The sequence below is a fragment of the Pocillopora verrucosa genome, chromosome 1 (genome assembly GCF_036669915.1).
Source record: "Pocillopora verrucosa isolate sample1 chromosome 1, ASM3666991v2, whole genome shotgun sequence".
NCBI lineage: Eukaryota > Metazoa > Cnidaria > Anthozoa > Scleractinia > Pocilloporidae > Pocillopora > Pocillopora verrucosa.
The window spans coordinates 14,434,122-14,446,873 of NC_089312.1; the positions used below are offsets into that span (position 1 = coordinate 14,434,122).

Consider the following 12,752-nt stretch of genomic DNA (forward strand, 5'->3'; position numbering starts at 1 on the left):
TAATATATCGTGATTATTATAAGTAAGAATCGTTGGGACCTTGTTCACTACTGACTGTCTGCAAGTTTTGACTTTTATGTAACCTCGATGTTTTGATTGTGGTATGACTCTGTGCGTGATCTAGCGATGACTTTCAAATAATGACATTATCTTTGACCTTAAGGGCTTGGAAATCAGTCTGAGTAGGAAATCCGCTGGCTTCTGTAGCATCCGGTTGCTCCAAATTCTGCTCTGTTTGACAGTCAATCACCTCCTTTCCTGAACGGGCTCAAGACGAAATTACAATTATAGCTGTTCAAGGAAGCTGTTCAAGAGATCACCCAAAACAGGAGTATTTTCATCGTCATGATACTAAGTGCTCTCCTATTCAAAGCGATTCTTGTTGCTGTCCTAGGCTTTCTGGATAATTGGCACGCGGATGCGTGTTCAGGTTGGTGTGAATCTACGTTCCTTCTTATCCGCTGTCAAGAATAAGGGTATTGTTGCTCTAAGTGTATCCTCAGCCTTATTCGGGAGAAACTTTATAAAATCTCTCGTTATCTCTAAATCCAAATATTAAAGCAACTATAGTTTAGTCACTGAATGGAACATGAAATGTGTACATACCCAGATGAAACAACATCAAGATGTTTAGATTGACTGTGGATTGTTGCACCTTAATTAATGATCATAAACAAGAATAAGTCCATCATGGTCATTCAGGCAGCCCATTAAAAAAGAATTCGCCTTACTTGCCTGGCAGCAAGGCCATCATATCATCATATCATACCCATGATATCGAAAAAGAGTAGATAATGGTCCAAGTTTCTTCTTTGTCACATTTGTAGGAATTCCAGGTTCAAAATAAAAGTCCGGATACGCGGCATGTTTAGTAATTTTAACTCTTCCTATTCAAGCGGAAATCGACTGCATTCTGCATTTAAATTGGTTTCATTCAAAAGACTCACACCATTTTCGCCAAACTTTGTGCCTTTCAGTCAAGAGGAGGTTATGAAGACGGGGATTTACGATCTTCCGAAAGAAAAGTATGAAATCAACAGCTAACAACTATTATTTCCATAAATGATAACGTCCTTGTGATAGCAACTATTTTGTTTACCGAGGAGTCTGGAAGTCTTAAGGATTGCAAAACAAACTTGATGATGTAAACGTATATCATTATCAATTTGTGCTTTGTGTCGCCAAAAAAAGCTTCCGATATTGTCTCTTTCTCTGCAATTTTAATGTACGGCTTAGATGTATAGGGTGTGTACGATGGGATTTTCTAGTTACGTCGAATAAATTCACGTTTATTTTTGTAAACAAATTTTGACTCGACTGAACAATTACCCCAGTGTTGTGGGCGAACATGAAACTGAAAGATTCTTTCTGTATTTATTAACATATATTTTGATTATTAAGTTCTAGGTTTGCATCCTAAGCTTTAAAGAAAACAAATTCTCTGAAAAGGCTGGGGTGGTGAAAGGCAAAATCCAAAACTCCTAATTAGACCGTCAACAAAGTTTCATTCATTTAAATGGGACTATGATTTTCAGGGTAATTTAGTGTTATCAACTGAGTTGATAATGTAACTTGGCCACCGTGAAGAGTTTAAAGGCTGACGTTTCGAGCGTTAGCCCTTCGTCAGAGCGATTGACGCTTTACTCTCCCACCGACGCAGCACTATAGTTTCTTTAGCAATTAACCCCCTTTATTCATTTGAAATCAGCTCGTTAGCCGAGAGGAGTTCCAGCCACGAACTCATTAAGAGACGATTTTTAGAGATATATATTCTAATGAAGCATAAATCAAATAATTTCACTCAGATAGTGAGCTGGTTCCATCTCGTGAAATAAGTTCAAGTCAGGTATCATCGACTTTTTGATAGCTTTTGTTAGATTTTTTGCTTACCCTGTAGGCTCTCATTGGCCAAATCATCGCTGTATTCAAAAATTGATCAGGTACATGGAATAAAGATTGATATAACGTGAATTTAGATTATTAACGTACAACACCAGGACTTACGAATTTTCTTTCATTGGAAAACTGGAATTTACAGAAGTGGAAAAATCATCATACAGGGCAGGTTACCGGTGTTTATGGAAGTATGTGAACTTCATAACGTATATTCTGAAATGTGACCTGTCAGTCAGTATATAATTATGATAGTATTGGCGATGGAAAGTGACGCAGTCAGCTGATAGATGCGTCACAGTTATATCAGGGTTTCCGCGTTTGCTCGCCTGATGAGGGAGCCGTTAGTAAGAACACTGAATTTAGTATGTAAGCATTAATATTGCAATTGCGGGTGTTCGAGTAATGTGAATCTTATTTATGGATCAGGAAGGGCATCTTTGGTATTTCGGGTTGAACTCACAAAAATTTTGCTGCTTTTTCAGTTCCTAACATTCGTGAAAAGGAAGGAAACGAGATAAAAGTCATCGAGGTGACCAGCGGAGAGGATGTTAAACTCACTTGCCAGATCAGAACCGTCGGTCAGACCTCAAAACCAAGGTATTACTGGCTCAAAGACAATCAGACGCTCAGTCCATTGAGTCATCAACGTCTGAGGTTAAAACTCTACAGATACCTAAAGATAAAAAGAGCCAAGAAAGAGGACGCCGGCTTCTACACCTGTGTCGCAGTAAATGACTGTGGCAAGAACCCTTTTACAATGCACCTATTTGTCGGAAGTAAGTAAACATTTGCGACCATTTGAGTTGTTTTAAAAGTACAAGTAAGCATGTGATTTATAGCGGTATCCTGGGAAGCAAAGTTCTTTTATACTAGTTGTGTGCGACAAACTGAGGTGATGTCAGTTTAAGTAGGAGTTGCTGAGGTAGGCAAATAAGGAGGGAAAAGGTGGTAATTTCATACTTGCCATCACAAAAAGTTATTTCTGACGAAAGTGCAATGTTTCCTTTACCATTGCTTAAAGTATTTAACTGAGACAGCTGGGAGTTCAAAATCCTGTCAGGACGTGAATAGAAAGATTCAGATGTGTGTGCCCTCAGATAATCTGCATCACAAAAGCATTTTCCATCTAGATAATTTCTTGTGTTTTTCTCTTTAAGGTCCAACACTGAATCCCAACAAAATTACAGTAGGAGGTAAGACAGATGTGCTTTCATTTCTAATCGGAAGAAATTAGTGAAAGATGAATATAGAAGCAGTTTAGATGATACAGGAGCCGATATTGATGTTCTTTGAAATAGAGAAAAGCAACCTTCCTCTGGAAGACAGTCTCAATGGGGTGATGGCTTTTACGGCTAACGTAACGTTACGGCTAAATTTTTGGCTGTTGTAAGGCTGTCGGATAACTCCATTAACACCCTCCGAGAAGAAAACTGATGATGAAAAAAAATTATCAAGAAATTATAATCTCTTGAAAAAAAATTGATGAACTGTTGAAGCTCATCTACAAAGCCCATCAAATGAATCTTTCAAGTTAAGATTTTGTAAATCCGATTAAAAAAAATTATATTTTGGCAATCGCATATGTTATCCAGTAAATTTCACAATTTTTCTACGCTTTGTGCGTTAAACATTGACTCGGGAGCTGAGACGGCCAAGATCTGATTGTTAATTCTCCCCTTTAACTGCTACACGCATTTCCTTATAAATGCTGGAGGAACGAAAATTTGGTGTTAGTTACTTCTAAGTGATAAGTTTGATTTTTCTCATTGCCTGTTTGCTGGATAATGTATGGATATTATACTAGGAGAAGTTACATGTTGGTCACTTGTGGGAGTTAAAGGGCAAACAGGTTATGGGTCAGAGTGACGTGTTACAGTGAAATGCCAAAGGACCGGGGAAATTGGTTCGTTACATCGAGGGTTCGTCGTATCGAAAACTTCGATTTAACAAATTTGCGGGAAAACAACCAAAATGTTCGTTATGTCGTGGCATGGTTAACAATTGCTTTCTTTTTCTTTTTTCTTTTTTTTTTTTTTTAGGAGTGAGGTACCACAGGAATCGGAGCAATTACTGTAAATTATATTACTGAATTATTATATTATATTACTGAATTATTTTAAATTATTTTTAAAAACATTTTTTATCTAAACTAGTGAGCAGCACTCTGCGAACAGTGGTTGTAAAACTTTTTAATTCTCCGACGCGTTTCGTCTAACTGTCGTAGACTTGAGGGAGTTTTACAAGTTAACACCAAACGCCTGTATTTATAAATCATAGTCAGCGGCTTTTACTGGGGCCAATGACCATATAGGCTTGGCTGGACTTACGAAAAGGAACAGGCGAAGTTGTGAACAATTTTGAACACTTTAAAAGCAAGGATAGAAAAATATGTAGGGGCCATGGTTTAAATTTAGTGCTAACTTGACAAACTTCCTGAAGAAGTCCACGACAGTTAGACGAAACACGTCGGAGAGTTAAGAAGTTTTACAACTACTGTTCGCAGAGTGCTGCTCACTAGTTTAGATTCTTAAAAAATGTTTTAAAAATAATTCTTCACAAAGACATTAAAGCAGTAATATAATTTACAGTAATTGCTCTGATTCCTGTGGTACCTCACTCCTCCAAAATATTTGAGGAAATTGCATTTGCGAACGATGTCAACGCAATGAGGCCCTTTCAATGCCGCCACAGATGTCGAAAAAAACGTAACTCTTAAAGAGATTCAATCAACACTTTATTCACAGAATACAGTTATCAATGTTACATGCATGGCTTCATTCAGTTACATTGCAATCAATAAATCCTTGCCGCAAACAGCAATATGGCTCAATCAGCATCAAGCAATCATGCCCTCTTGATTACCAATAGTGCCCACGTGATTAAGAAAAAAATACTCTCTGTCTCAGCAAATCTGCATTCAGTAATTTTGCCCCGCATGTGATAAAACTCTGAACTATCATCAAAAGATCAGTACTGTAGAACACTTAGAATAAAATAATGTTTAGACTCTAACTTGAAATGTGTTAGTAAGGGGTGGCTTCCGGGCAGTTGTCGAGAAGTTCAACGCTCAAATGCTGTGGCTGTTCTTCGCTTCACAGCTGCTCCAAGATTAACGGTACCGCAAAGCAAGATGAGGCGCAACCTTCTTCGAGTACCCGTTGGAAACTCTGTTCGGATGGACTGTTCTGCCGATGGAAACCCTCGTCCTACCGTGAAATGGTATAAAGACGGAAAATTGTTTAAGGAAAGGAAACTTTATTCGAGTCGAAGGACAACCTTGTTGAGACTGAAGGACTTGGTTCCCTCTGACACTGGGTCATACATGTGTAATGTGAGCAACTCATACGGATGGATTAATCATACATACAAAGTATACGTTCATGGTAAGAGGAAAAATCCTTCAAATTTTTCTAGCTGACACAGACTCTGAAGAGTACTCATGGTTTTCTTTATCTGAGAAAAAGAATCTTCAAACTCTTGTGGTCAATATAAATCCCATTTAAAAAGTCAAATTAAAATAAACATTACAAGTAACGAAACAATGGGTGTTTTTGGGTTACATTGACAGTATTGACAGTATTCTCTTTTCAATTTTTTAGAACGAGCTCGTGCTGAACCAGTCGTTCTACCCATGGAAAATGTCACAGTTTATCGAGGAGAGAATGCCAGCTTTACATGCAAAGCATTAAGTGATTCCATGCCTCATTTCCAGTGGCTAAGGTCGTTTCCTACAAGTTTCAACAGTTCGACAAACGGTTCAATTGAAATTCCTCACTACGAAATCGTGAATAAAGAAGATGCAGACCAACATGTAATTATGCCATCAAGTGGTGTAAAGATTGATTTCCACGTAGTGAAGTTGACTTTGTTAAATGTCACAAAGAGGGACGAAGGCAAATACACTTGCATTGTGGGAAATGCTGTTGGTTTCGCATCCGAACATGCTTACATCATTGTCCAAAACATTGGTAGGTAAAACTATAATAAGATTACTGGTTCTTATTAATTTTTGTTATCATTCACTTTATTATGATCAGATTTTAGGGGCTTTCTGTGATGTGCTCATAGCAGCTGTTTTTCTTACCACATTTTGATGTCATCTGTGATATGTTACTGAACAGACGCACGGCAACATGGAATTTATTTGTTAACCTTTTAACCCCTAAGAGCGACTAGCATATAATTTCTCCTTATAATATCACCCTTGAATCAAACATTAAGGTGACGAGAATAGAGGAAATGATCACCAAGTAAAGCAGCTCTTGATTATCCAACAAGTTCTCCATGTCAACACCTTACGAAATGTATAGTGAATAGTATGGAGAATGTGGATACTGATGTCAGGGGGTGAAGGGTTAATCCGTTAAGTGTATTTTATTGTCCATGAACCGCTCGTAAACAGCTTTCTTTTCTTGAGAGTCTCCTTCGTCTCGGGAATCACGGAGGGTCGATTTTTGCACGACTACGTGCTGTATTTAGTCGAAAAAGCTTGCGCTACCGAGCGGCCTGTGGCCGTTTCAGTCACTTTGATTTGGGTTTAGAACACTCAGTTACAGTGTTTGTGTCTTGACTCTGTTCAGTTCCACTTGGGCGTTAGTAAATCAAACACGGGCCAATTAAAAAAAGCGACTGCTTTGTTATAGCTGATAATTTGCTGAAAATTGTTTCCAACTGAGCATAACTCATTTTTTTTCACTTTTTTAGTTCGTGAAGATAAAGCAAAACTAACCGAACTTCAGAAAACTGAAAGCACCACAGATGGTAAGTGTAACCGTGAAAACGGATAGGATTCATTTTTTTAAAATAACATTTGTAATTTCTCTATCTCATTGAAAAAAGAAGCACCATCGTTCACATTTCGGGTACGTATCGTTACTAAAAGACCGGTAATTACTGGTCATCCTGGGGAGGGGGGGGGGCACCCTGGGGAGGGGGGCTTCCTGGAAAGAGGAGGCCTGGAGGATTTTGTCTGCGTCACAATAAAATTCACCTGATTCCCTCTCACTGGCAGTTAATTAGCAGTCAGTTTTTTGTATTCCCCCCCTCTGTTCCCCCAGAAGACTATGTGATCCGCCCTCAAAATCCTCTGCCCCTAGCTCCAGGCTATAAATTATGAATGGTCGCCAGGTGTGCCAATTGTTAAGCATGCACACGCCACGTGGTACACCACGTGCGCACTAAATATAAGAAAAGCTCATGAAAATCTTGACTGATGGTTGCTGCAAATAAGGATGACCATATTTTCGTTGGATGCACCTTTGTATTTGTGGATCTCTTCCTTTCATGATTCTCTCCATCTTGCCGAGCAAATGAAACACTGAAATGCGATATAACATGTATCAAGAAGCCTTCTTGTTCGTATTTTTTCTAACTAAACAGGAGCTTAATTCTGGCCTGAGGGAATGACTTTGGTATCAAACAGAATTATCGAAACGTTTTATTTCCTGTAAAAAACACACAACGCCTATCTCAAAGAATTTTTGATGGATTTGTTGAAGGTAAAGTTCCCTTGTCGCATTTGGCAAAGATGAGCTCAATACCAGTCGAAACCAGATTTTTTACCCTTCTTTGTTACGACGACTTCAATTACTAATAACCTGTAGATATTCATTCGCTACTTGCTGTTTCGTCACCCTCAGATCAAACCAACAACTTACTATTTGTAGTCAGATCCCTTTACGCGGAACTACCTACTGAAATTTGTCTCGCTTCGTAGCTCAATAGGTATTAGCGCTCATTTGATATTTGAGAGTAGGTCTGTCCTGATTGTGTTCAGCAACATTTGAGCAACTTTTGGCGTTTGGAGTAACTTTTTGCGGTTGTAGCAACCTCGAGGAATTCTCGCCTTTCTCGACAATCTTTGAGCAAAATATAAGTTTAGAGCACATATAAAGGACGAAAAAGTCAACGATTTCATAGAAAACTTCAATTTACACGAATTTTATGAATTGTTTTTTAACCTTTTGAACACATAACTTGTCACGTGACAACATTTCGCAGGCCTATTGAGATCCTTATCTAAGATTTTAACAGATAATCGGCTAAAATGACTTTCGGTAAGACGTCAAATGAACCATGTGTTTTCTTCCGTTTAACTAAAGAGTATTCTTAAATTTCGCCCATATTTGCGAGCAACCCTTTAAAGCTGAGTTTCTTGACCGGTGTTGTTAGCAACTATTGTGAAGGCGAAAAATAAGGTTATAAATTAACATTTATATATAGATATCAACAAATTTTAAGTAGCAACTTTTTGGAATTATGGCAATTTTTAAGCAACCTTTGTAGTGCTGGGGGAAAGGAGGGAATTCATTCAAGATGGAGAGATATATATGTTTGGTTCATTCTTGTGTAGGCTCTACTGTTAACCTGACATCCATCAGTTCTGAAAGTGAAGCAGTTACGCAGACGTCAATGGGTTGGACTGATAGAATAAGATACCCGGCGGCTGTAATCGCAGTTTCAGTGGGCGTGGTCGTTATGTTGATCATAGCTTCCGGTCTCTGTTATTGGCAGGTGAAGAAAGGCCGAGCGAGCTCGTCCGCAACGATGAAAAGCCGACACAACATCGATTCACTTCAAGCGAAGCACGTAGTCCAGTCAAATGAGTACGTAATAGTGCCAGACCTAAAAGGACTCGGGAATGATTTTGGCACTAAGTGATTGTAGATAAAAAGCCACATAAAAGAGGAACTCAAAAGTAAAGTTAAAAGAGAAAAAAGACCGAGGGGGTAAAAACAACAGCAAGACATCTAAAATTGCCCGACACGAAGAGCAGTTATCACTTTTTTACATCTATTTGGAAATCGCAAAAATACAGTCGCTCAAATATAGATTATTTCAGTCTCTACAAATATTTTATTGATTCAGTGATGAGCTGGTTTGGAAAAAGTTGTAAAAGCTGTCTTTCATTTTCCATGCGATTTGATGGATTTCTTTAAATAAGCCTTGAATGGTTGATGTGTTATAATTAAGTTGTCTCATTGGCTTGGAAAAAGATGCGATTTAGAACATAAAGTGGTGCGATTCGTGGATAAATCGCACGACGAGAGCCTGTCAGATTGCAAAGATCCAACGGATTTCAAAATGGATGTAACAAACATAGTAAATTAACCATGAGCAGAATTTCAGTTTAGCAGAATAAATGAATAAAACTGCATACCCTCAAAGAAACACAAAAGGGTTTGTCAGGCTTTGTTCAAATTCAATTCTTCAGTTCAGTTTCGGTTAGTTTTTTCTACAACCGTCGAAGGGAAAGGATCAACGTTTTAGTTGTTAGAACCAGTTTCCTTACCGAAGGGACCGCTCTTTTCTGCAGCATGTTTGGTCTCGTCACGCAACGATGGACGGCTTCAAGGAGATGTTAGTAGGAAACGGTTCTCACACCTTAAGTGTTTTTTCTTTGACTTATTTCCTCGTGCGTTTCAATTTCATCCATAGTTAAAATGTTATTTTTGATTGATTTTGTTTGAAATAAAGTACCTTGTGGGTTTGAAACAAGAAACGTCATGATGTGAATCGTTAAAAAAAAAAAAAGAGCAAAGGGAAATAGAACAAGGTCAAAGGACTTGAGCGACAAAAGGGTTAATAGAAGGAAACATTAAGGGAGGAGAGGAAGGAGTGCGAACATGGGTCGGGGGAGTGGAGCTGGGCCGGGCTTTACCTCGGTGTCCCTCCTTCGTATCAGCCTTCTTTTGAAGGTCGTTCTCCAAATTTAACTTTCAAAGTATGCAACTTTGCATCTACTATGATTGGTTATCACCAGCCCGATTTTAGCGCTAATCGCACAATGTTTGAGTCATGCTTGTAATTGGACAGTGTAATAGGACAGTTAAATCGTGATGACGGCGGCTTATCATCTGACGCCCACTTACACCTCGTCTGAAAAAAGGGCAGCTAATTAGTGAGCATTTTAAAATACCTCTTGTCGCAGCAATTTTATCACCCTTGATGAAGGCACTAGACAGGAGTGTCGAAACGTTGGGTTTATGAATTGTAACTTCTCGGTCACATTCATTTAATCTTTAAACCAGAGTAGCATCATACTATGTCTTAGTCAAAGGGACAGTTAACACGTCAGGCCTTGTAACTGTGAACAGAACGCGTCATGTGCGCGCGTTGTTGACTCGCATTCTCCGAGTTAACTGTAGGTTATTTTTTATGAAAACGTACAAATGATGTCCAGCTTCTTTCTCAAATTTTGTTATAGTTTTGATTAACTGATAACAGGACTTTATGTCGTAGGAAGGAAGAAAAATATCACGGGCAGGCATCTAATGCGAACTCGAAGTAAAAACAAGCAAACTGCATGAAGTGCGGGAAAACGAGGGTGACCAAGTCGCAACTGGTTTTAGTTTTGAATCTGATTGAGGTAGCAGATGACCAGTTTTGGTATTTGAACAGAGACACGCTTGTTTCGTTTTATTTTAATTTGTTGGACTTTTCCTCATACAAATCCCTATGTTGTGAAACATGTTCACTGAAGGGGTTGATGGAAATGACTGTTAGAGATATACTCCGGCCACATGACCAGCATTATGATCGAGTGATAAAATGCAAATAACGGGTAACCATAAAAACAACTGCATATGTATAGAAAATAAGGAAATGTATGAATAAGGTAAAAGATATACAGAGTTTGTTAGCTTATACTCTCTCTCAGTGTATGCTTTTTTAATTCCTGATGAAATTATTTGTCTAGGTTGTATTTTCAAGAAAAATCACTTAATGCCATTTAGTTCACTCGCATATACTGAGGGTTTTTCTTTGTAATTCACAGAGGCTCTTCCAATTCTTCCAACTCATGACCAACAGCCTTGTGAGTTTTTTTAATATGTTATCCAACTAACCCTCCTAACGATAATTTAATGGAAAGTTGAATTTAACCGTTACCGTTGACTGTGCTTTTTTCTTTTGTTTGTTTGTTGGTTCGCAACTTCGTAACTTGGCGTGCAAGTTGCTTACTTCGGACCACATCTTGGTAACTTGCAATGGCAACATAAGGACATGCAACTTGCAATTGCAACCTAAACTTGCATGGCATCACTTGGTGCCTTACAATGATAACATAACAACTTGCAATGGTAACTTAGTAAATTGCAAAGGTAATCTAGTAACTTACCATGGTATTTTAGTAACATGTCATTTGCAGTGGTAATTGAGAACTTTGAAATGGCAATTTCGAAATTTGCTATCTTCTTTTAATACCTTTTAATGGTATTTTAGTGACTTGCAATAGCAACTTGGCAATTTGCAATAGCAATTGAAATGGCAATTTAGGAATTTGCCATCTTATTTTAGTAACTTGCAGTGGTAATTTAGTAACTTGCAAAAGAAATTTGATAACTTGCCATGGTATTTCAGTATCTTACAATAGCAACTGAGCAATTTGCAGTGGCAATTTAGTAGTTTGCAAAGGCAATTTAAGAATCTGCCTTTGTATTCCTGTACCTTGTAATGGCTATTTAGTAGATTGCATTAGCAATTTATTGACTCGCCATGGTATTTTAGAAACTTACACCAGCAACTAAGCAATTTGTAGTGGCAATGTAGTATGTTGCAATGGCAATTTAGGAATTTATCATCTCATTTTAGTAACTTGCAATGGACACATAACTTGCCATGGTAATTTAGTAACTTGCAAAAGCAATTTGATAACTTGCCATGGTATTTCAGTATCTTACAATAGCAACTGAGCGATTTGCAGTGGCAATTTAGTACGGTTTGCAAAGGCAATTTAAGACTGAATTTGCCTTTGTATTGTTTGTACCTTGAAATGGCTATTTAGTAAATTGCATTAGCAATTTAGTAACTTACTCCAGCAGCTAACCAATAGCAGTGGCAATGTAGTACGTTGCAATGGTAATTTAGGAATTTGTCATGTTATTTTAGTACCTCCCTATAGAAACTTATTAACTTCTAATGGCACTCTAATATCTTGTTGTGGTATTCTTATAACTTGCAGGTGCAGCTCAGTAACTTGCGATGACCCCTGATTAAGTAATTTGCTCTGGCAACTTACTGACTTGCAATGGCAATTTTGTAACATCCATGCAGTGGCCATTTACTAACTTGTCTAAGCAAACGATCGCGAATCAATCACGTTATGCGGGGCGTGACGAGAATTTTAGTTTATCTTTACACTTGCGTTTAAGATGCTCATAAGGAAGTCGGATGACCAGATAATTTAGTTCCCTGAAGGGGCGCACGACCACTTGTCAAAAAGGACGAGGACTCTGCGAACGACATTGACAACCTTCAGGACAATTTGTAGGAAGTACTTATCTTTAAACCTCATCTTCTAACATTAAGTTTGTGTTTTTTCTTTTTCAGTATGGCTGTTCAGCCTAAACTCAGCCACACATTACTGGCGAGTTATGAAATGCGAGACAGTAATTTTGCAGTTTCTTTTTAAAGTGCCGTGAATTTCGTAAACGGGTCACAGAGTCAGGTTCATTGTTGGAGATTTCTTTAACATTTCCATCCATGGTAAAGCAGTTGCGCATGGTCACTGCATTTTCTTAGATATCCGTGGCGACAATTGAAAATGGAGATAAAAAAGATCAAATTTTGATGAAAAGGAAATAATGTGGATACATGTATATTCCATTGAAATATTGATATACGGCTAAAAAGTTGCGTTATACAAAAAATGCAAAATATGAAGAAAAAAGATTTGTTGGCTATAATAACAGGAAATCCTTTGTCAAATGAGAAGGTTAACACTTTGCCAGAGAATCTCCTAGGAATACTTTTCGAGGATAAAACATCCCGGCACAACAATAGCAGCAAGAATTCGTCCTTTCTTGGTAGAAGCCATTTCAGCCATCTCACGCCAAATGCTGTGGCGAGATATTCGT

At 38.1% G+C, this 12,752-nt stretch overlaps 1 protein-coding gene across 1 annotated transcript; it reads left to right on the forward strand.

Annotated features, from left to right (window-relative positions):
• Nucleotides 1–260: 260 nt before the first annotated feature.
• On the forward strand, nucleotides 261–8,684 carry LOC136277428 (fibroblast growth factor receptor-like 1). The gene is made up of 7 exons (XM_066159474.1): nucleotides 261–430; nucleotides 2,379–2,672; nucleotides 3,054–3,089; nucleotides 4,995–5,279; nucleotides 5,496–5,864; nucleotides 6,601–6,657; nucleotides 8,249–8,684. The coding sequence occupies exons 1-7, from the start codon at nucleotides 346–348 to the stop codon at nucleotides 8,554–8,556; spliced, it is 1,434 nt and encodes a 477-aa protein (XP_066015571.1). The 5' UTR covers nucleotides 261–345; the 3' UTR covers nucleotides 8,557–8,684.
• The last annotated feature ends 4,068 nt before the right edge of the window (nucleotides 8,685–12,752 follow it).